Raw genomic sequence first — 21,886 nt, 5'->3', positions numbered from 1 at the left:
GAAATCAAGGTAGCTGACTGCATTGAGACCTTTTGCCTTAAATTCGAAGGAGGTGGGATTTTTTTTCTAGAAACCCAAGAAATCGGGAATGTTTAGGCAACCAGAGCTTGTATGGATCTATTTATCATACTCTTCCGAGAATGTTTTTTAGTAAAAACAGTTTTACTTAAAAAAAGTCAGCTATTTGCCACAGGCTTAACTTCTCAGGTTTCAGTCTTGGGGCAGAAGTCACAAGGATTCCAACTCTTTCTTCTGCCCCACTTCTGAGCTTTTACCTAACGCTGAAAGAGTTGGAAATCTGTTCACCTTTCCACCTTTCTGTTCCTGATACCGTTCTGATTACAGCAGCTGGATAAACATGTTTATACTCTGATCCAAAAGTCTGCAGAGTACTATGCTTTGGCATCTCCAAGGCTGAACTGAATTCTTCTCCGTCTGAATCCCGAAGACCCTAAGGACTAACGCAGCAGCCCCGGGAAGTGCCAGGTCGGAAAGCCGGCTGCTCTGGGGGCTTGCAGGTGCCCTCCCAGAGGCTTCTCCGCATTACAATGCGCAGAGGAGGGAGTTTCCTGCTCCCGCTGGAGCTGAGCCAGTCACTTTCTCATCATCCATATTCTTAAGTGGAAGAGCAGATGGATCAGTCGCTTCCTAGATACGAACCAAACACGGATGCGTTTGCAGACAGAGCTGCTCTTGTTTTGAAAGGAAGCGTTGGGCTGACCTGTGCGAGGGCCGGCCGCTCCTTCCATCTCTGTAGCAAGGGCAAGTATTCCCCTTGCACCAGCCCCTCACGGCGTGCCAGCTGCCCACCATGCTTGCCCAGCAGCCCATCTGTCAGCGCTTACTAGCCCAGCCATGACCTTCTTCATTTCTCCCATCTGTATTTTTCTTCCTGTGGTTCAGTGACTTCCTTATTTTGCCACATCGTGTGTATCCCTTTCTCTCTCCTTCAAATCCTGCTTGCCTTCCCTAAATGCTAATCCCTGTCCAGCTGAAAAGCAATGTGTTACAGGATCCCTGCGGACCTCTTCAAGCTGCACTCAGCAGGTGCTCCTGTAACTTCAGATTTTGGCATGATTAAAAAGAAGAGGAAGAGGCCTGTGAGCTTTAAAATAGGTGTGTGGTTGAAGCTGGCATGAAAACAAAAGCAGATATAAGTCACATCCTATTTTTTCCCCCCCGAACCAAAGCAGAATCAAAACATCCTTTTGCTTTAGTCACATTAAAATAGTCAAACAAAATACTGCAGGGAGTAAACAGAGCTGTTAACTTGTCACTGGTAACTGCAAGATCATCAGCTGTGCACGCGTTGCAGGAGAGCTGCAATGCCGACACACGGGCATCGTGTCGCCTTGGGTGGTGAACAGCCCCTCGTTGTCCGTGGGTGACCAAGTCCCACGCCTAGGAAAGAAATTTAAGCGTGAACAGTGCAAACCAACAACCCTGAGTGGGGGGTTATTTTGTAAAGCTTGATAGCGTGCTGTTCTTACACGTGGGGTTGTTTTTACCAGACCCCTGAAGAGGGGTAGCGTTGCTTGTCCAGCCTCCTGCATTGCTGCGCTCGTGGCTACTGCTGGCCACTGTCAGAGGGACCCTCTGTGTCCAAGCCCTCGTCCGCTCTGCATCCGCATGGTCTGGACCAACGGTGAACACGGCTTTAGGAAAAGCCGGTCTTTCTTTCTCCTTCTCTTTCCCCTAGCTTCAGACTGGGCAGAGCCCAAGGCTAGCTGCCACAGCTAGCAGGTTTGTCCCAGCACCCTCACCTGCCCGTGTGCTCCATCCAGCCCGGAGGGATGGCACCCACAGCGGGACGCATCCTGACACGGCCACTGTGCGTGTCCCGCTCTGCGACAGACGGGGTGAGTTAGCGATGCCCAGCAGGCCTGAGCGCGGAGCAGAGGTGCTGCACGGGGGACGCCGAGGGGGATCCATCCTCATGCTGTGTCGGAGTGAGCTGGGTGCGGGGTGGGTCCCCGGGGCGGCTCTCCCAGCCTTTCCCCAAGGTGTGGAGTGGAGATAGGGCTGCGGTGGACGGAAGATCCCACGGGGAATTTGTCCCAACGGCACAGCTGCCCGCTTGCCCCGAGCTCGGCTCTCTTTCCCCTCCTTCACAAACTGTGTGTGCGCGTCTGCGAGAGGGATGCGGAGGGCAGGGCTGGGGAAGGGGACGGAGGATGCACAAGGAATAATTTCTCCCATACCGGGGAGGGAGGGAGGGAGAGAGAGGGAGGGAAGGCGGCACCGGGGCTGTGCGGGCAGCGGGCGGGCGGTGGGAGCTCCCTGTGCAGGGGGAGCACCCGCCGCCCCCGGGCCCGGCCCTCGGCCGGGGCTGGGGCGGGCCGGGGCCGCCCCCGGGGCCGGGGCGGGGAGAGGCGAGCCGGGGCCGCGGCGCCGGGTGCCGATCCGTGCGGAGGGAGCGGAGCGAGCGGAGCGGGGCCGGCATGGGAGCGCGGGCGGGCGGGGCGCTGCGGGCCGCCCTGGCGCTGGGGCTGCTGGCGGCGGCGCAGCCCGGACCGGCCGCTCGGCAGCGGCGGGAGGCGGAGGTAGGACCGGGACCGGCACCGGGACACGGGGGGGCCGGGCCGGGCCGGGCAGGGCCGGGCGGGGGCGGGGGGGGGGCCGGGAGCTGCCACCCGCCGCCCTGCGCCCGGCCGTCGAGCGGTGTGTGTGCCCGGGTGTGCCCCGAGTGTGCCCGGGTGTGCCCATGCCGGAGGTGTCTGTGTGCCCCGGGCGTGCCCGTGCCGGAGGGGGGGGGGGTGTGCCCCGGGTGTGCCCGGGTGTGCCCATGCCGGAGGTGTGTGTGTGCCCCGGGTGTGCCCATGCCAGAGGTGTGTGTGTGCCCGGGTGTGCCCATGCCGGAGGTGTGTGTGTGCCCCGGGTGTGCCCATGCCAGAGGTGTCTCTGTGCCCCGGGTGTGCCCATGCCGGAGGTGTGTGTGTGCCCGGGTGTGCCCCTGCTGGAGGTGTCTCTGTGCCCCGGGTGTGCCCATGCCAGAGGTGCGTGCGTGCCATAGGTGTGATGCATGCCCCAAGTCTGTTCACACCATAGCTGCGTGCCCCGTGCGTGTGCATCCGCGCTGTAGCTGTGTGCGCCGTGGATCCCCGTGTGCGTGTGTGGCACAGGCGTGGATGGCGAGGGTGAGCCCTGCGTGCACAGGCGTGTGCGTGCCAGCCGCAGCTTTGTGCCCGTGCGTGCTGGTGCTGCATCCGTGCCAGAGGCGTGCGTGTGCATGGCGCAGGCGTCCGGCCGGAGATGTGCTCGTGCCATAGGTTTGCGCGTGGAGTGCCAGAGGTGTGTGCCCACGCGTGCTGTATGTGGAGGTGTGTCCCCACAGGTGAGGTACATATGGAAACCCTCCCATAAAGCTCTGACAACAGCAGACGTCCTGCGCTAGGAAACTTTCCCATCTCCCACAAATCAGGATGGGACAGGAGCCCCTGCCTCTCACCGGGGCTGTCCCCGTTGCCTTTGTTTGGATTTCTTCTGTTTGTCCCCATATCATCGTCACGCCGTGCCACCATCCGTTCCTGTTTGGTTTGGGAGGACGAGGTATGAGATTTGGCTGGCGAGCGAAGGTTAATGTTGGGGATTATTTTTCTTGTGTAGGCATCGATCCAGTGTACGTTTGCACAGACGCTTGATTTTAAAACCCTAGCAAGTTCTGGTGGATTAGCTGGGATTTTTCACATGCTCAAAGATGAAAAGTGCACATAAATGCTCAGAGGTTTGTTTTAATGTGCGGGCTTCTCAAGCTGGGAGACGCTGTTTCGAAGAGGTGATTTATATGCGTGCTTGTCTCAGTGTGCACAAATCTCAGCCCGGCCCCTCATGCCACCCGGAGAAAAATAAATCTGCAAAGTCCTTAATGCTCAGAAAAGCAATAATTTAAAATTCACTTTAAAAAGAAAACCAGCTGATTGGGGGCGAGAGCTTTAAAAGCTCCAGTCTGCCCTTTGATTCCTCACTGGTGACTTCTGAGAACTTTTCCCTTGAAGCCTCAGAGCAGGTCCCAGGATCGTGGCAGATCCCAGGCGAGGGGTGCTGGGCAAGTGACTTTCCTGCCTCCTTGCCTCAGTTTCCCCAGTGCAATATGCTGCGCTGGCCAGGGACTTTGGGGCAATATACACAATGGAAATGTATAGAGACTGGGGTAAGAAAGCTTCTCTAAATAAACTGAGCGGTTAATTTTGCTTTTAAGAGGAAGCTGAAATTCTCACATGACTTCAAATAGTTGTAGTTACTTGTGGCTTTCAGACGACTGCCAGGCTTTGCTTCTGAAGCTTTTTTTATTGCTTTTAGAATAGTCAAAGTTAGCAACAATGGGTTGTGTAAACTTAGATGCAAAAGTCTGAGAAAACGTCTAGTTGTGTTATTTTCCTGGCTTGTGCCCTTGTTTTCACTGCATTTGTATCAATTGCAGGTCCAAAAAAAAAAAAAAGAAAGAAGGAAAGTTTGGAAATGTAATTTGAAACATTTGTATGTTAAATCATCTTATTATCTGCAGGCTCCAGATAGGAGAAGGTCCGATGCTAGATAGCACGTAGTTTGGCAGAGCTGGCTCCTGGCTGGGTTGTGCTCAGCACAGCAGTTGGGTGTGTGGTAATGCCCGAGGCTCCCTGATCCTGGGGGAACTGTGAAAATACATGGCACACGAGACCTCGCCCCGTGCTGGGAGTGAAGAGCGTGGCCGAGTGCTGTTGGTGCCGAGGACAAAGGACAATAAAGTCCCTGTAGTGATTTGCATGAGAAGCTACAGGTCTGTTGCGATGGGAAGCAAAAATTGGTTAGAAATTTGAGAAAAGCAGGGAACGAAATGGAGAGCGAGATTCAGGGACCGAGACATAATTTAGGATTATTTTTTTTTATTTTTTTTCCCCATCCTGCTCTTCCTCTCCCTCTCTTGCAGTGGCATTTGGCCTTTGACTTTTTCCCCCTCTGCGACCCAAAGGCTTGCGTTTAGCGTCGGCTCTGAGCTGTATTTGTGCTGAGAAACGCTCCGGTGTCTGGATGAGCTCCTTTACGGAGCGGGCAGCCAGTTGGGATGCTGGATGCTGAGCGCAGCCTGGCCGGAGCGAGGGTCTCTGGGTACCACCCAGCACCTGGTGGGGCTCGGCATTTGGCTGAGAGCCCCAGGTGCTCCTGCTGAAAGGGGCACCCCCACATTTTCCCCCTGATTGAAATAAAGGGAAGAAAACCTCCTTCCTGGGAAAAATCCCTGCTGTTCAGCCTCGGCAGGGCAATGCAAGGAGACACAGAGAGGAGGAGGAATTACTCAGGTGCCGTCACCCCTGCGAGGCACTGCTGGGCTCTGCGTGGCCGGGGAGAACGTGTAAAACCCATGAGATCATGGCTCTGAGTCGCTGCCGATAGTGGGGATGTGGCAAGCGATTCCAAGGCACCTGGCGGTCCCCCGGTGCGATTAACAGCCCCGTGAGTCACCGCAGCGTGAACAGCCCCGCTTTCTTCCCTGCTCTCCCCCCAAACAATCCCCACTTGTTACGGCGAATAACGCCTGCCAGGGAAGGGGCCAGCGGCCGCTGGGAGTGGGCACGTCGCCTTCCCCCTGGTTCCCATCCTGATGGAGGGCGAAGACCAAGCGTCTTGTTTCCTTTCTCTCCTTAGACGTGAAAGCACAACCAGTCTGCGTGACCAAACTGGTTTGTCAGCTGCTCTGGTATTCTCAGGGGAAGGTTTGGCCAAGCCCGGTGTTTTCCCCCTGTTTTCCCCAAGTGCTTTGGGTCACATTCAGATAGCGTCGGTGCTGCCGGAGCTGCAGCTGGGTGGTGCAGCCCGGCGCTACCCAGTGCGTGGGGTGCCTGGGGTGCCGGGACAAAGCTGCGAGCTGGTTTCAAATGCAGGGGTGAATTGTAGGAATTGCTGTTGAGATATTCCTGTGTTTAACACACAAGCAAGCGGAGCGATCTGCCAGCCCCGCAGGCAGGTGACACCAAGCCCAGTGCATTTCATGGCATTTGTTTCCCTTCAAGTGATGCAATATTTATTGTTCCTGTCCCGTAGCATCCCTCCGGTCCAGGCAGAAGGGGAGGCAGGGAGCTAGCTCCAGCTTAGCATCCCGAAGATCGGGGTTACTGAAACCAGGAGGGGTTTTAGTTAGACCTGCTGCAGTCCTGGCCTGCTGCCCCTGCTTCTCAGCTCCAGGAGGTCAAGTGTGAAAACTAAAGGAGCTTAAAAGACACTGGGCACAGTATTTCCCCAGCTCCACATCTTCAGTGGCAAGTAGATAATTTCCAGCTAAAGTAGATTTTCAGGAGGCGTAGGCGGGAGAGGAGATTCCTTCAGGACCGGATTAGGCACAGCGGGGGAGCATCCCAGCAATGAGATGGGGCTCGGGGTGTTAATCAGCCTCCATCATTAACATACAGAATTAGCTGACGTTTCGCTGTCTTTTCAGCGGGAGGAGGACAACCAAGCTCTGTACTTGCTAACCTCTCTTCTTGTGTATATATAGATATATAATATTTATACAGATAATTATACACACACTTAAACAGAAGAGACACAAGGACTCTGCCTAAGGGTTTGCCACTGCAGGCAGGAGTGCGGCTTGGGAGAGTGGAAAGAAAGGAACGTTTTTAAATGCCTTGACGTCTTCCGAAGGCAGCGCTCCGGCAGGCAGCGACCTGACGGGCAGGAGGAGCCGCCGCTCCTTCTGCGGCCGTGCCCAAACGTGCTCGTCCCGGACCAGCTCTCCTTGTGTTTGTGCTGTGGGGGGAAACCGAGGCTGAAAAGTGGGAGCTGCAGCTTCCCCCGTGTCCGTCTCGGCGGTGAAATGATGCGGGATGGAGCCTGGGGCTGCTGGGCTCCGGGGCCCAGGACACGCCTGGGCTGGCTTGCCGGGCTGCTGGTGTCTCCTGCTTAAAAAGACCTTGGAAAAGAAAAAGACTTTTTCCTTAAAAAGAAAAAGAAAAAAGAAAAGTCCTCTGTAACCGCAGCATGAAACGCCTGCCCGCCCTTTGGCAGGGTGGGATCGCTTCCCTCCGCTGCCAGGGAATGAAGGGGAGAGATGGGGTTTGTGTCCAGGCAGAGCAGAAGGGGCCACGGTCAACGGGAGCCCAGTGTGAGGCTTCTCCGATACCGAGCTGGTGAAAAGGTGCCAGAAGCTGAGTGTCTGGAGGGGAGGGCAGGCAGGACCGGAGCCCGCTGTCTCTGCACTCTTGTTATCCCAGTTTCCAGGGAGGGAGGTCTAATTGTATTTGCTGTTGGCCGTCTTCCACCTGGGATGCCTGCGGTCAAGGGCAAGGTGTTTCCTTGGCTTTAGCTCTCAGCTGAGATGATTTCCAGGGTTCTAACCAGCTCCCCGTCAGAGCCCTGAGATGGGAAGGGCCCCTCCATCTCCCCCAAACCATCCTCCCACTGTCCCTGCTGCAGCCCCGAAGCCTTTTCTGCCCCGGCGCTGGCTCCCGGGCAGCCGGACCTTTCCTCTTCTCCCGACCTTGTGTGGAGGGGGAGCCGGGCATATTTCATATTAATGCTCAGCTCTTGGTTTCCTGCTGTTTTTCTTTTCCCATTGTATGGAAGAGATCATTTCCCCATCTGGGGCAGGAGGGAGGGGGTTTTCCCAGCACGGCCAGTCTTTGCATTGCAGCCTCTGGAGAGGTTTAACGGGCTGGTGCCAGCTTCCACCCAGCCCTTCCAGAGCCTGGCTGGTCTCTGGGGGTGTGCAGGGCACGGGCAGTGCTGGAGGGGGTCTTGAGCACGCGTTCGGACACAGGACGCCGTGGCATGGGGCTCTTGCGTTCCCCTGTCGCCCTGAAAACTCCCTGGTCCAGGGGACTCGATATGCTCTGCTGTCTAATAAATACCTTGCACAGGGGAGGATCAGCACATCCCTCTCCTGTAGCTCTGTGTTTCCAGGGCTAACATCGCCCGGAGCTCACCATAACTGCGTCTAGAAAATGTCATAAAGTTTCTCCTGGTGGTTTTGCAGCCTGAGAGCTGGTGCCTGTGTGCAAGAACCTCAACACGACGCAGGTCAGAAACTACAGGGAAAGTGCCGCTTTGCTTGGACTTCCAAAGCTCAAGGACGTCTGGGCAGGAATAATAAAGCCAGCGGCCTGTGTACATTTTGGTGCCATGCAAGAGCAGCTGCTGTGATAGCCGTTGCTTTTTTGCCATGCACCCTGACTTGTCCAGATGAGGTTTCAAGCATTCGTGAGATCACGGTGGGGAAAAAACATTTTCATGCTGTAAGAATGGGATTGTGTTAGGTTACAGGAGAGGAAACAGCTTACAGTTGTTATGTTTTAGATGCTAAGTGAAAGCAAAATTGTGGTAGAAAAGGTTTAGACTGTGCCATGCTTTTGAGACTCAGGACTTTCTGTCTGGGTGCTTTGTAGCTCACATTTATCTGCCGCGATATAAGCGCTGGGGACTATCACCCCGCACCCATATAGGTACCTGGCGATTTTCTAATTCTGGAGGAGAACATTATAAAAACGCAACACCTGAGAAAGATGGCCAGATACCTTCTCCTCTCCAGAGCACTCTCTGAGGGCTACCAAACCTCCCTGCCACCCCATCCTCGTGAGGCTCCCCCGTCCCCGTATCCTCCTCCCCTGTGTCAGCATCCCGAGTCGCTGCTGTATTTTGCCTCCTGGTACCCGTGTAAAGGGGGCAGTTATCCCCCTATGGCTGGGGAGGTGGCACGTCCAGGCTATACGGTCCATCCCCGGGCAGAGATGTTGCGGCTTCGCCCAGCAGACAAACCGATGCTCTCTCCTGCTGACGTGGCTCTTACTCACGCCTGATTTATTCTGACTCACCGGGACCGGGTGCGCCGTGGCTGGGTGACTCCGGCCATGCTCAGGCTTTTACTGCTGCAGCCTGATGCTGCTGCAAGGTGCTGCTGCCTCCAGCCGGGGTAGGCAGCTGGTAAACGGTTCAGTGGGAAACGGGGCCAAATTTTTTGTCTGGGGCTGGATGAAGAGCATGTCCTGGCAGGAAGCCGTGCCGGCGCTGCAGCCGGAGGGGGATCCTCCATGTAGAAGGGGTGTAAAGGAGGAGATCGGTTTGGTGGCTGGAGGAGATAAGGTCGGGGAAGGAGGTAGGGAGGGCTTCCAAAGGGGTGAGCAGCAGGCGGAGAGCACGTGGAAGGTGCCCGCCCTGCCCGCAGGGAGGTGGCGGGCGCGGAGGATGACGTGTTTGGGGCCGACGTGAAGATGACTGTTAATGGCAAGCGGAGGGTTTGGGCGGGAGGAGGAGAGGGAGAGGCCCTGGCGCGCCCTGGGGCCGCCATATCCAGAAACCATTCCCGCTCCCCACCAGGCGACCGGCAAAGCGCGGCCGGCTGGGTGCTGCCCGCGCCCCGGAGGGATGCTGCCACCTCCACGGGGACGCGGTCGGGGATTGAATCGCCCGCCCGAGGTGGACGGTCAGGAGTAGCATCGAGTGCAGGAGTAGCATCGAGTGCAGGTTAACACCAACCCCCTTCTCCTCCCTGCCCTCTCGCCCGTCCATAGCCCCCCAGATGAGCAGGGAGGGAAGAAGCTTTAAAAGCACATATTTTTCCGGCGGGCAGCGGCCGTGCTGGCCCGGGGCAGCCCGTGGCAGTCCTGGTGCTCAGCCCACCTCTCCTTTGGGATGCGGGAAACGAAGCAGCCACTTTCACTTTTTCTTCCTCATTACTTTAACTCCGACTCTGTCGCACTAACAGGATGCTGGGTGGCTTGTTTGTCTCCTGCAGACATCCCCGGCGGCGGGGAAGGCGGGTGTGGAGCATTCCTGCGACTGTGGCTATTAACTTCTCTGAAAGCTGGGGGTGCAGGCTGGGCAGAGGGAAGCCGTTTATTTTCTTTAACGTGCAATTTATGTGTTTGGAGCGAGTTCAGAGCGACAATCTCTGTCCATGTAAATGGCCGATAAGAAGAAGAATGGTTTGGCAGAGCAGATTGCCCCCGGAGCGTCTCCGCTTTGCAGCAGCACATCCTGCGTGGGGATAGGGGGAGGCTGCAGCCTGACGCCGTCTCACCCCACCCTACTCATGTCCACGGCACTTTAACCTTTATTTTAGTCATTGCGTTGAGCCGAGGTGATTAGAGCTGCGGGTTTGGAAGCCTCTGGCTGCGGATGACATGGCAGCAGGGTTTTTTGGATCTGTCGATAGCAATGTTTCCTTCTTTGGCCGTCATGTCATGGCCAAAAACCCAAGAGCCATCAAAAATGATGGGGAGGAGACACACAGAAAGCTGTATGAGCGCAGGAGGTGTAGCTGCTTGGGGTGCAGAGGTCTCAGGGAAAAAAATAACTGGGCGTTTCTGCACAGCCCCGGGTTTGCTGCCCTGTTTCCCGTCGCATCTCCTTCTTTCCCCCCGCCCCCTCCCAAGCCAACACGTGCGAACGCCTGCCCGTGCTCTGAGCTGCGCCTCTCCCGTGTCTCTTCTTGCAGCTGTTCCTGGAGAAATACGGCTACTTCGGCGAGCCGGGGGCCAGCACGCACAGCCCCGCCGAGTTCACGGAGGCAGTGAGGTATGAGCCTTTTATTCGAAACCGCAGCAGAAATGCAGCAGCTCCGGCTGCGTGGGAGCTGCCAGTGCTTGGGGGTCTTTTCACAGCTGGAGGGGTCTTTTTGCAGCCAAGGGGGTCTTTCTGCAGCCAGAGGCTCTCTCTCGCACGGTCTGATGATAAAGCACAACTAGTTCTTTTTGGAAATGCCGGTCCGTACCCGGCTCCCGCAGCTGGACGCCGGCTGCTGGCAGCCCGATGCCTCGCTGCGCTGCTTTATTTGCCTTTTATGGCCCGATGCTCTCCTTACAATAATATCTGCGGCGAGGCCGAGGTTGGGGACGGCTGGGAGATGTCAGGGGGCTGAGCTGACAGCCCCCGCTTGGACTTCTCCTGTCGAGATCACGTTGGCTCTGGGAGCATCCCTGGCCTCACCCTGGGCAAAGTCAAGTGCAAAGTCCAACAACTGGGATTAAAAACTGGGGAAGGCATTTTTTAGGCTCCCCTGTCTACTTCTGCCCTGCTAGGAGATGGCTCACTGGTCAGATGTGGTTGCAGAGACAAATTCTTCTTGTTTTATCACCTGGATGCGTTCCTGACGGCGGGGCACGAAGCTCGCTGGGTGAAAGCCCTGGCTCGGGTCAAACACCCGGCACAAACACAACCAAAACCCCCGGGGGGGTCCGGGTGTGGGTGCTGACGTCTCCCTTCCTTTTCCAGGGACTTCCAGCGGGTGACCCACCTCCCGCCCAGCGGGGTCCTGGATGCCCCCACGCTCCATCAGATGGCTCTGCCGCGGTGCGGCACGGGCGACGGGGAGAGTCGCGCTGCCTGGGCACGCCGGGCACCTGCCACCCGGCGCCGCAGGCGCACCACGCAGCACGGTGAGCGTCGGCCCCAGGGGTCCTGGTTTGGGGTTCTGGGGTGCTGGGAGTCCAACTCTTCCATCCTGGCTCCTGGAGACGCTGCCGTGGCCGGCAGGTGCAGCCCTGCCGGCGCAGCGTCCATCCCAGGACCTGCCTGGGCTTTGCGCCACTTTATTTTTAAATCTCTTTATTTTTAGTTGTTCTGTATGGCTTGAAGTCGGCAATGATTAGAGAGATGCAGCTCCCACTCGTGGGGAAATTTGGCTCTCCGGGGTGGTTTTACTGCTGTTGAGGGAGCCAGGACATCTCCCAGGGAGCTATCAGGTCACCATAGCCCTGGGCACATCTGTGGTGGCACGATCCGGAGAGCAGGGGCTGGCACACAGTGACGTTATCTCCAGGCTCTGCTGAGCTTTGAGACTTCTAACGTGTGTTAGCCACCCAGCAGTAACACAAAACCTGCTGGTGCTGGGCTGCCTGGCCACGGGGAGCTGTTTCACTCGCATTAAGGGGTTTAACTCTGCTCTGAGCAACCTCTCTTGCTCCCGTGTGTCCAGGGTTGGGCCTCTTTTCTCTCATGAGCTGCCCCCTGGGCTTGTGGATGAGTAACTGGATTCCTAGAGAGCGAGAGGGCTGGGACCAGCTGCGCTTAGGACATGGGAAAAATGAAGGCGAGATTAAGAAAGGGCTCTGTGCCGTGTCAGGCTGTCTCTGCGTCTGGCAGGGCTGGTGATGAACGGCCCCGCGAGACAGCCCCATCGTCCTCCTCCTGCCTCTGGCTTTCCTTCCAAAACCCGGACATGCAGCATCACCCTCGCAGGCACCGTCCTGGGCAGGGGGTCTGCCGTGCCCCGGGCAGGAGGGCGAGGGGGCAGAGCCGGGAAGGGCACGCAGCAGGAGATGGGCGAAGAGAAGCAGCCTGCGCCATGGGGCTCATGGGGCTCCTTTTTGGGGATTGTGGTCCGTGGGCGGGTGGCAAGAGACAGCCGGTGGCTCTGAGCCCAGGCAGGGCAGAGCTCTGTGTGGCACCGGTTATTGCTCCGGTGGTCTGGCACCGGCAGATCCCCCGTGGCAGCAAGCTGGGGTGGGGATGGGAACAACGCCGTATTGGTGCCCACAGGCTGGAGGGGAGGGAGGGGGTGCCCGCACGGCCGGCGGCACCGGCCAGGAAGGCCGGAGGCTTTGTGCTAAGTTGGCTGTTTATCCTACTTGAAGCAGGAAGCCGCCGCAGCTGAGCCAGCACAGTGCTTTGTTATCCACCCCTCTCCCGGCAGGAGCTTTGCCGGGCAGCCGCCACGTCCATCATCCCACCGGCTTTGGGCAACGCTCGCACCCCGGCGCGTGGGCAAAAGCCAGCCCCTGTTCAGCTTTGGCTCCCAGCTGGGTTAGCCCGGCAGTGATGGCCAGTGCGGGGCTGGGGAGGGCGTCTGTCCGTCCCTCCCGCTGCTCCCGAGGTCGGTCCCAGCCCAGCGGTGATCGGCTCCCTGCTATGGGACGGGGTCCGACGCGTCCGCCCCTCTCTGTGCCTCTAAACAAAACCTCCCCTCTGCAGTCGAAGCCCAAGGCTTTCTGCTCTCTGGGAAGGTTTGGGGACAGGTCCCGTTTGCCTCCAGAAAGGGACCCGGTTTGGGAATAGGGGTCTGCGGTGGAGGGCGCCGGGAAGAGGACTTCCTTCTAGCTGCCTTGCTGGGCTTTACCAGGCACCGGAGCTGGCCAGGAGCTCTGCTGACCGGCAGGTCCTCGGCCAGGCGGCATGTCGGGCAGCGGCATCCTGGATTTCCCCTCAGGGTCCCTGCCTGCAATTGTCCCGGGTTCAACATCTGAGCGCGGCACCCAGCCCTCCTCAAGAGCCAGGTCCTTCGCCTTGCCCAGCCCTCCTCCTCCTCGGGGGAGACGCTCTGCCTCTGGGGAGGGAAGGGGGGGATGCTGGGGCTTTATCTTAGGGCTGCGGCCATCCGGGCAGGTGTTTGGCCTCTGCCACGCAGGGCAGTGCCCTCCTGGGCCCTGGAGAGCGCAGCCATGTCCCGTTTGAGTTGGAGGCTGTTCTTGCACTGACGAGCAGGGGGGGCCGGTTCTGCCCCCGGGAGAGAGCGGCCAGCCGGCCCGGAGCCTCCCCTGCCATGGGCTGCTCAGAAACCCGGGGGGGGAAGGAAGCAGAGCTGGTGGGTCTTGTCCCCTTGGCCGGGGTGGGTGAGCTGGGATGGGATGTCTGCCAGCTTTGCCGAGCGGCTTGGCTCAGACCCACGACAGCGAGCCCCGGCGTGCCGCCGGCTCCGTTCCCCCTGTTTCCCCGCACATCTGGAGCAGGGGCGATTGCTGGAGGTCTGTCGCCGCTCCCACGCCTCGGCACCGGCTCTGGCACCCACATCTTCCCAGCGCGGCCCCACAGCTTCTCTCCCACTCCCGGACGCCCCTGGCCAGGCGTAAGCGTGGGGCCCTGGGGTCCCTGCAGCTGCCGAGGGTGCTGGAGGAGGAGGAGGAGGAGGGGGCTGTGATGCTGCGCGGCGGCTGCGGGAACACGTATCTTCGCACCCCTGCGTGGTGGGAGGAGGGTGGGGAGCTTACGGGGATCTCATGGGCTTGTCCTCTTCGTCATTGTCACCATCTGCCCCGGTGGCATCGGGGCTGTGCCGGCCCTGAAAGGACAGAGCTTTTAAGGAAGCCGTGGGCAGTAAGATCCTTGGTGGTGGTAAAATGATGCTTTTAAAATGAAGGGTGAACAGTGCTTTGTCCCTGCTGGGATATTCTCGGCTGGGCTTGCAGGCAACATCTTCTGCAGGTGGAAATGGTGAGGGTGCCCTTAAAAACAGAAAAAACACAGCCCTGGCCACTGGGGAGCTGGCCTCCTTTTCCTTGCCTTGGCTCAGTATCTGCCGTGTTGAAATTACACGTATGGGGGGGGAGGGGGGACCAAAAGAGATCCCCTAAAAAAACCAGATAGGGCTGGGACTCAGGGAGGGAGTTCAGGGGAGACAGGGAGGAGCCCCTCTCGCCAAGGGAGCTTTGGGCGCTGGGGAACCGCAGCCCCGCACACACGCGCTCTGGTTTCGGTGTCCCTGCAGCATCTGGGCTTGTTGCAGAGGGTGCAGAGGGACCGACGGCAGGGACCAGCCGCAGGGACCGGCCACAGGGACCGGCCGCAGGGCTCTGCTGCAGCTGCCCCTGCTAGAAACAGGCACTTGCCCTCCCCTCACGCGCTCGCCGGCCAGCTGGATGAAGCCCTGGACATCTGTGGGGTCTCTGGGCATGTGATGGAGATCAGCGTCATGGTGGTCGGTGCTGTTCCTTCCTGGTGATGTGTTTCAAACCTGGCTGCTTCTCCCCTTGAGGATCATCTCTTTTTTCCCTCTGGCTGGTGCCCGGCTCTTGGCAAATCTGCCGTAGCCAGGCTGCCATCCCACATCCCCATCCCCGCAGTCCCGTTGTGCCCCAAAGGTGCTGCTGAGTGCCCTTCCTGCTCCTTTTGCCTTTGGGCCACTTGTTTTCAGAGGTGGCTTTGCTTTCTCTCCCTGAAAGCCAGTCCTTGGGCTACATCTTCTTCTGGGTGCGAAGCTGGCTTCAGGCAGGAGCCCTGCAGGTCAGGGACCCATGCTGGACTTGGCCCTGGAAAGCCTGATGAGGCAAGGGAGATCAAATTGGCTGCCCCAGCTTCTCCTCTTCTCAAACAGGTTTTGGCCCCTCTCTTAGGGTTTGGTTGCAGCTCCAGCTTTGGGAATCTGCGGTGGGATCTGATGGTGGCACCTTCAGAGGGATTTCATGGGTCCCGCTGCCGGTGCAGGGTGCCGAGGCTGCTGGTGGGGCACCTGGGTTGACCTTCAGCTTCGGCTTGAGAAAGCCATGGCTTTTCCCAGCACTGGGAAGCTTTCCTCTACCCGAGCAGCCCCTGGGTGGAAGAACAAGTCCAAGTCCCCATCGTCGTGCTGAGCTTGCCCCTCTTGCAGGCGGGAGGTGGTACAAGCGGCACCTGACCTACCGGGTGGTGAACTGGCCCTCCTACCTGCCGCAGCACGAGGTGCGCCTGGCCGTGAAAGCCGCCTTCGAGCTCTGGAGCAACGTGTCCTCGCTGGTGTTTTGGGAGGCTCTGGACGGCCCAGCTGACATCCGCCTGACCTTCTTCCATGGGGACCACAACGATGGACTCAACAACGCCTTCGATGGACCAGGTGCTGGTCGCTTCCCCCTCGTAAGCTTCTCTTTTACAACGTGGGCTTCCCCGGCAGGGAGGAGGGCTGGGGTGGCGATGGGCTGGGGGTGATGGAGGCGAGGCTCTGCCCCGGCAGTCCCTCTAACCAAGGACGCCTCCCAGTTTGCGCCAGTTTGCTTTCTGATTTGGTGTCCTCACTCCCAACTTTGCAACTGGTGTCTGCCAGCGAGGCAGTTGAGATGCTCGTTATAGGATCATGCTGATGGCCTTCAAGGAGCCCTCCCCACCCTGACAGCACCCTCCAAACCTGAGCTCATTCCTTCCAGATAAGCCCTTCTGCATGGTGCTATCAAGCAGACACACCCAGGTTTTCTCTCTTCTTGAGTTTTTGCCCGGCACGGGTCACTGTGGTGGTTTCAGTCTCTGGCCCGAGCCCAGGGCAAGAAACCAAACTCATAAACCACAGAGCAGGCAAAGCTCCCGTGTGCTCAGGAGCAGAAAGCAGAACAGATTTGGGTTGCACCCGCCGTGGGAAGCTGCTGTTCTTTCTCAGGAGACCTCCCAAAGAGCTAAAATTGATGCATATTTAAGCAGACCAGAGCTGCATGTGCCCCCCTGCCCCTCGGCTCGTGGCTGGCGTCCTTCCCTGCCCCATGGTCCCTGATGTGGCTCTCCTGGTCCTCTCCTGCCCCACGGTCCCTGATGGCTCTCGTATCCCCAGGAGGTGCCCTGGCTCACGCCTTCTTCCCCCGGCGTGGAGAAGCCCACTTCGACAGCGCCGAGCGCTGGTCCCTGCGCAGCGGCAAAGGACGCAACCTCTTCGTCGTGGTGGCACACGAGGTGGGCCATACGCTGGGGCTGGAGCACTCCCCCGTCAAGAGCGCCCTGATGTCTCCCTACTACAAGAAGCTCGGCAAGGATTTTGTCCTCAGCTGGGATGACATCTTGGCCATCCAGAACTTGTACGGTGAGCCTGGCTTCCCCGAGCATCCCTCCGTTCCTCTGGGGCTGTTCCCTGGGATGGAGAGCGAGGAGCAGGGACAGGAGCAGGTCTCGGCACGGGGAGAGGACTACATGCAAGGGTCACAGTGGGGATGGGCCCCATCCCTTTGCGGTTGGGGAGGAAGATGCGGTAAAGCGTGTGGGGTGGGTACCAGGTCCTCCAGGGCAGGGAGGGTTGGACTTGCTGCCCACTTGTTTGCAACCAGGGAAACGCTGGTGCGTGGTTTTTGGGGGTACCAAGGTTTTTGGGGGTACCAAGTTTTTGGGGGTACTTCTTTGCCAGCACTGTATAGAAGAGAACAGGAACCAGACAGTGGGACGAGCCCTGGGATCCCCAGCCCTGTGCTGGTGCGGTGCTCTGGGGAAAGCTGTTTCCCTGCCCCTTCTCCGCCACTCACCGCTCCCTGCTCCGTCCCAGGGAAGCCCTCCAAGGGCTCGGCCGTCCAGCTCCCGGGAAAGGTCTTCACTCACTTCCAGGACTGGAGCACGGACAATTACGGCGGGGACCGGCAGCAGAGGAGCCTCAGCGCCTATTACTGCCACTCCTTCTTCGACGCCATAACTGCTGGTGAGTGTCTGTCGGTGCAGCCCTCTCCCAAAACATGCACCCCTACAGCTCGCCCCAGTGCTGCAGCAGCCTGTTCCTGCTCTGATGAGATCCAGCGATGGGAGAGGTGGGTTTGGCTGGTCCGTAGCCCCATATGTGCTCCCCATAGGGGCTGGTGGCATCACTGACGCACCTTGCTGCCGCAGAGCGGAGCATCTTGAGGATCCAGCAATGGCTTGGTGTATTGGGAGAGGGGAAAACATCCTAAAACTTGGGCCATGGCAAGGCTCATTTGCTGCAGGAGCTCAACCGTGAAAGACGAGCCTTGAAAGGGAGCTGTGGTCCGCTTTTGTCCTCTCCAGGCTGGAGTGGAGGCAATGAATTCTGAAAGCTGAGAGGGCGGCTGGAAAGGCAGAAGGGAACCTCCGAAAACCAAGCTTCCCCGAAGCACCACGGAGCTGCGCGGGGACGAGAGGGGAACCGGGGAGCGGTGGCTGGGAGGTGGGATGAGGCTTCTCGTCTCTCGGCCGGGACCCCCTCATTCCTCCCTCTGCCCCGCAGACGCAGACCACAACCTCTACATCTTCAAGGGCAGCCACTACTGGGCAGTGCCAGCGAGCGGCAATGCCAGCGACCCGCAGCCCCTGCAGACGCGCTGGCCCGGCCTCCCCGCCGGCATCGACGCCTGCGCCTGGTCCCAGCTCAGCGGCAAGTTTTACTTCTTCAAAGGTACGTGAGGCGTGGGCGGGAGAGCCGCCCTCGGGGCTGCCGCTGGCCCTGCCTGCTGGTCTGGCTGGAGCACCTTCTCCTGCCCCCGTCCCCTCTCCTCCCACTGGTCCCGTCCCAGGGCTGAGCTGGGGCATCGCTGGGTCCTGCATGTGCAAAACCCCACAGGAGCCCTGGGCTCGGTGCCTACCGTGGATTAACCGTACGGCCTTGGGCGTATTGCCCTGGCAGCCCGCATCAGCCCCTCCTGCCTCAGTTTCCCCTTTAACCTGTTCAGGAGAGCAGCGCTCACCTGTGTTTGAAAATAAAACCAGATGCATCGAGTCCTTTGGGGTCCCTGGGACAAAACGCTCCCCGAAGACGTGTGGCCGCGGGGGAGCCGAGCCGAGCGTGGCATTTTCAGGGTGCACGCGGTTCCCTGCACCGTGCCAGGGGCCGAGCTGCCGCGGGGAGCTGAAATGCCGTCCGCGAGCTGCCCGGCGGCACGCCGCAGCCGGATGGATAGAGGAAGGTCAAACCAGGCAGCCCAGCTGCCAGGGTCAGCCCCAACTTTTAATGGAAACCAGTCGCCGGCTCATCAGAAAGGGGGCTTTGTTGCTGCGGCTGGGTGAGAGCCAAAAGCCCCTCTCCCTCCCCAGCCCTCGTCCGCTCCCTCCCTCCCCGGGGCTGGGTCAGGCCGCAGCTTGCGAGCAGAAAGGGGCTTTTGTCTGCCTGCTTTGTGGGGACACGGCTCTGCGGGGACAGGGCTCTGCAGTGACAGAGCTCTGCAGGGATGGCCGGGCCCTCGGCCCCCATTGCAATTCCTGCTGCTGCAGTGCTGCTCTCGCCTGTCCCGGCCCCGGAGGGGTCTGCGTCCATCTGTCCCACTCGCTGCGCAGGAACAGGAGGGAGGGTTGCGAGGGAGCAGCGTGGGCTAGCGGATGGCATGCTGGCCTTGCTCTGTCCCCGGTGGTCCCTTTCCATGCCTTCTAGCCCCTGAGCTACTGTGCCTCAGTTTCCCCCCACCCAAGCCTGGTCCATGGGGCAGCCCTGTGGTGCTGCCAGTTGGGTCACCAGTGGGATGGATGTCACGGACGCGTGTCTCGGGCTGCAAGGCTGGCCCTGTGGCCGAGTCCTTCCAGGTCTCCTGGAGCTGGTCCTGTGATGGACCCTGTTGGGGTGGGCTCTAACCCCCCTCCCCGGCTCTTCCCAGGTGGCCGATGCTGGCGCTACACGGGCTCCACCTTGGAGGCAGGTTTCCCCCAGAAATGCAGTGCCCGCGGCCTCCCACGGCACCCCGACACCGCGCTCTACTTCCAGCAGCTCCGGCGCCTGGTTCTCTTCAAAGGACCCAAGTACTTCGTGGTGAGCGAGGAGACCCTCGGCGTGGAACCCTACTACCCCCGCAGCCTGCAGGACTGGGAGGGCTTGCCCCCCGGCACGGCGGGCGCCCTCACCCACCGCGACGGCTTCGTCTACTTCTTTCGGGACGACCAGTATTGGCAATTTGACCGGGCAAAGCTGCAAGTGGTGACCACTGGCAAATGGGCCACCCAGCTGCCCTGGATGGGCTGCTGGGATGCAAACAGTGGGCAGGTCCTCTTCTGAGCAGAGGGTGCCGGGACGAAACGGGGGGGGCTGAACCCCACCTCGCTCGCTGCTGCCCGGATCCCTCTTTATTTGACTCTGTCCGGGGATGGTTTGGCAGGGACCGGCAGGTCGGGGCTGCCCGCGGACGGCCAGAGCCGTGGGTCGGTGGAGCGGTGCCCCGGTGCAGCAGGGATGCATCTGGGACGGGGCAGCCATCAGCCCAGGCGGGTCTGCTGCGGCCAGGTGGGCTGGAAGCTTTGAGAGACAATGTTTTTTTTTAAAAAAGACCACAAAAAAAGGTATAAGCCATGGAGACTGCAAACACACCCGTTCCTGCAAACGTTCAGAATATCATTACGCGTTTCTTTCAAACCAGGACTGGGGCTTGTTGATGCTTTTAGCTCTCATTCTCCCGCGATCTGGCAGAGAAGTGCCTCGCCATTGCTTGGTTTGGGGCTCAGGGGGTTTTAGGATGTTTCCTGGTTAAAAGAAAAAGAAAAAGAGACATTTGGACAAAAATACGGGTCCATGTTGAGCTTTGCCCCCGCCGCGTGCGCAGAGCCCCCTCCCCTCCCTTGCCCCAGGGATGGAGGGTTGGCACCTGGAGGCTGAGCCCATTCCCTGCGGGTGCTTTGCTGGGCTGCGTTCACGTCCCAGCTCTCTGGTGAGGCACCAGCTGGAGACACCAACACCATGGGACTTTTGGGGAGAAAGCAGAGGGGTTTGGTGTAGGAGCCTCTTCGGGGTGAAGGGAGGGGGGAGGTACAGCTGAGCTGCCGACCGTGTCGCCGCGGGCCAGTGCTGTGCAGCTCAAGGGCAGCGGGAGCACTGCAGCTTGGCTTTCTGGTGGGTTTGGGGTGGCTGGGTGGGTTCTCTGGTGTCTAATAGTGGTTGTGCTCACCTGGCAGCCTTTCTTGTGTGCAGAGAAAGCGTCCTCTGCTCTTGTCTCTGCAAGAGATGGGATCGATGTATTTTTGAGTCCCGTGCCCCTCTGCCACAGTTGGATGAATTGGCTTGAAAAATTACTGGGGGAGGAGGGGAAAAGGCGAGGGTGAGCAGGACAGACGGACATGTCCGTGCATGCAGGCTCACAAGGACAGCTTGGCTGCATACTCCTCATTCCTTTCCCAAAGCAGACTCCCCACCTGGAAACGCCACCGGCTCCCGTGCACCCAGTCACCAGTCGCGTCCGCAAAGGGCCATCGTCTCCCCGGCTTGAAAACGCCGGCCGTCAGTGCTGAGCAGGACAGGGCTCAGCTTTCTTCAAATGCCCCTTGATCCGAGAGCGCTGGGGATTTTCGCCATGCTGGGGTTGTACACGGGTGGGCTGCTGCTTTGCGGATGGTTCTCCCAGGACTCGGCCCCTGTGCTGGGCACCCTGCTTCGGGTCGGTGGCTTCGGCACCGGGCTGCGGCTGGTCCTGCCGTGCCGGGGTGCCACGCCGGGGTGCCGTGCCGGGGTGCCATGCCGGGGTGCCACGCCGGGGTGCTCTCCCAGTGCCAGCAGCCTCGAGGACTCTTCCCTTTAGCGCAGCGTCCTCCGCTCACCCTCGCCCACCCTCGACCTTCCCCGCGGAGAAGGCAGGAGCCGGGCTTGCCCCAGGCAGGGTGCCAGGGCTGGTACTTCCCGAGGGCTCTCGATGCTGCCAGATGCCAGCTGAGACGTGGATTTGGCAGGATGGAGAGCCAACGCTCCGTCCGTTTGCCGTGATATCTGTGAGTGGGCCCTTCCTGCGCACACACGGACACGGGGACTTCATCAGCTCATGGTCTAACATCTCAGGGCATTTTCGATGTTACCAAAGAGACGGGACCGCATCATTTTTATTTTGAATTGAATGATAATAAGGTGACGTTGCTTTGAGGGAGTCCCATGGGCTTGGAGACCTGACGGCCACTAAAGTGAACCTCTGGATATGCGGTGTTGGGATTTCTGCTTGTTTTCATGTCACACTTTTGTATTTTTTTTTTTTTTAAAGCCAATCTCCTGTTTCCTGAAAGGGCTGTGTTTAAGATGCATGTGTGTGTTTGGGATTGGAGTAGGTATTGCTGAATTTGACCTCAGCTTATGTGCTTGCTGGATCAAATGAGGGGGATGGATCCCACTGAAAAATCACTGTATGAAGCGCACGATGCTGACAGCGAAGAAAACATGGAAACTCTTTTCTGCTTCATCCCAAATTAATAGGTTTTTTTTCCCAGCGTGGAGGATGAATTCACACCGAGGGGGGCCCTCCAGGTCTCCACCTTCGCCCCAGCCCATCGCGGTGCGTGAAGGGGGGTCCTTGCCTCCCGCAGGACAGGGAGCGCCCCGAAACCTTCCTCGCCGCTCCCGTGTGCTTTGCTTCACGCCGCGACACGCCGGGGCGTGCTGCCTGCGCTGCCTGTTGAGCGGGCGGCGTGCTGCCTGCGGGGGGAAGGACCCGCCGGCTGGCGCAGGTGGTGTTGCCGTGTTTGCAGAGACGGTCCTGCCTCCGTCCCCACTCACACCTCCTGCCCGGAGCCGCTCCTCTCCAGCCCCCTCGGCTGCCACCGGCCATATGGGATCTGCGGCATGATGGGGAGACCGATG

The 21,886-nt window shown here is 59.3% G+C and overlaps 1 protein-coding gene across 3 annotated transcripts; it reads left to right on the top strand.

Moving 5' to 3' along the window:
• Positions 1-2,317: 2,317 nt before the first annotated feature.
• On the top strand, positions 2,318-21,476 carry MMP28 (matrix metallopeptidase 28). Of its 3 annotated transcripts, none has more exons than XM_075518258.1 (8): positions 2,318-2,543; positions 10,406-10,485; positions 11,182-11,345; positions 15,269-15,490; positions 16,193-16,438; positions 16,892-17,041; positions 17,582-17,749; positions 18,939-21,476. In XM_075518258.1, exons 1-8 carry the CDS (start codon positions 2,442-2,444, stop codon positions 19,331-19,333), a joined length of 1,527 nt encoding a protein of 508 aa, XP_075374373.1. In that variant the 5' UTR covers positions 2,318-2,441; the 3' UTR covers positions 19,334-21,476. The 3 variants fall into 3 exon arrangements, with proteins under 3 accessions (XP_075374373.1, XP_075374374.1, XP_075374375.1); XM_075518259.1 differs by having other exon boundaries at positions 2,482-2,543; positions 15,334-15,490; XM_075518260.1 differs by lacking the exon at positions 2,318-2,543 and adding an exon at positions 8,778-8,881 and having other exon boundaries at positions 15,334-15,490.
• Positions 21,477-21,886: the final 410 nt, after the last annotated feature.

The sequence above is a fragment of the Mycteria americana genome, chromosome 15, assembly GCF_035582795.1.
Source record: "Mycteria americana isolate JAX WOST 10 ecotype Jacksonville Zoo and Gardens chromosome 15, USCA_MyAme_1.0, whole genome shotgun sequence".
In the NCBI taxonomy this organism is placed as follows: Eukaryota; Metazoa; Chordata; class Aves; order Ciconiiformes; family Ciconiidae; genus Mycteria; species Mycteria americana.
This window is presented reverse-complemented; position numbering and strand designations above follow the sequence as displayed.

Coding starts and splice junctions, on each gene's coding strand:
- MMP28 (XM_075518258.1), top strand. CDS start 2,442: ATGGGAGCGCGGGCGGGCGGGGCGCTGCGGGCCGCCCTGGCGCTGGGG. Junction 10,486..11,181: donor GAGTTCACGGAGGCAGTGAG/GTATGAGCCTTT, acceptor TTCCTTTTCCAG/GGACTTCCAGCGGGTGACCC. Junction 17,750..18,938: donor CAAGTTTTACTTCTTCAAAG/GTACGTGAGGCG, acceptor GGCTCTTCCCAG/GTGGCCGATGCTGGCGCTAC.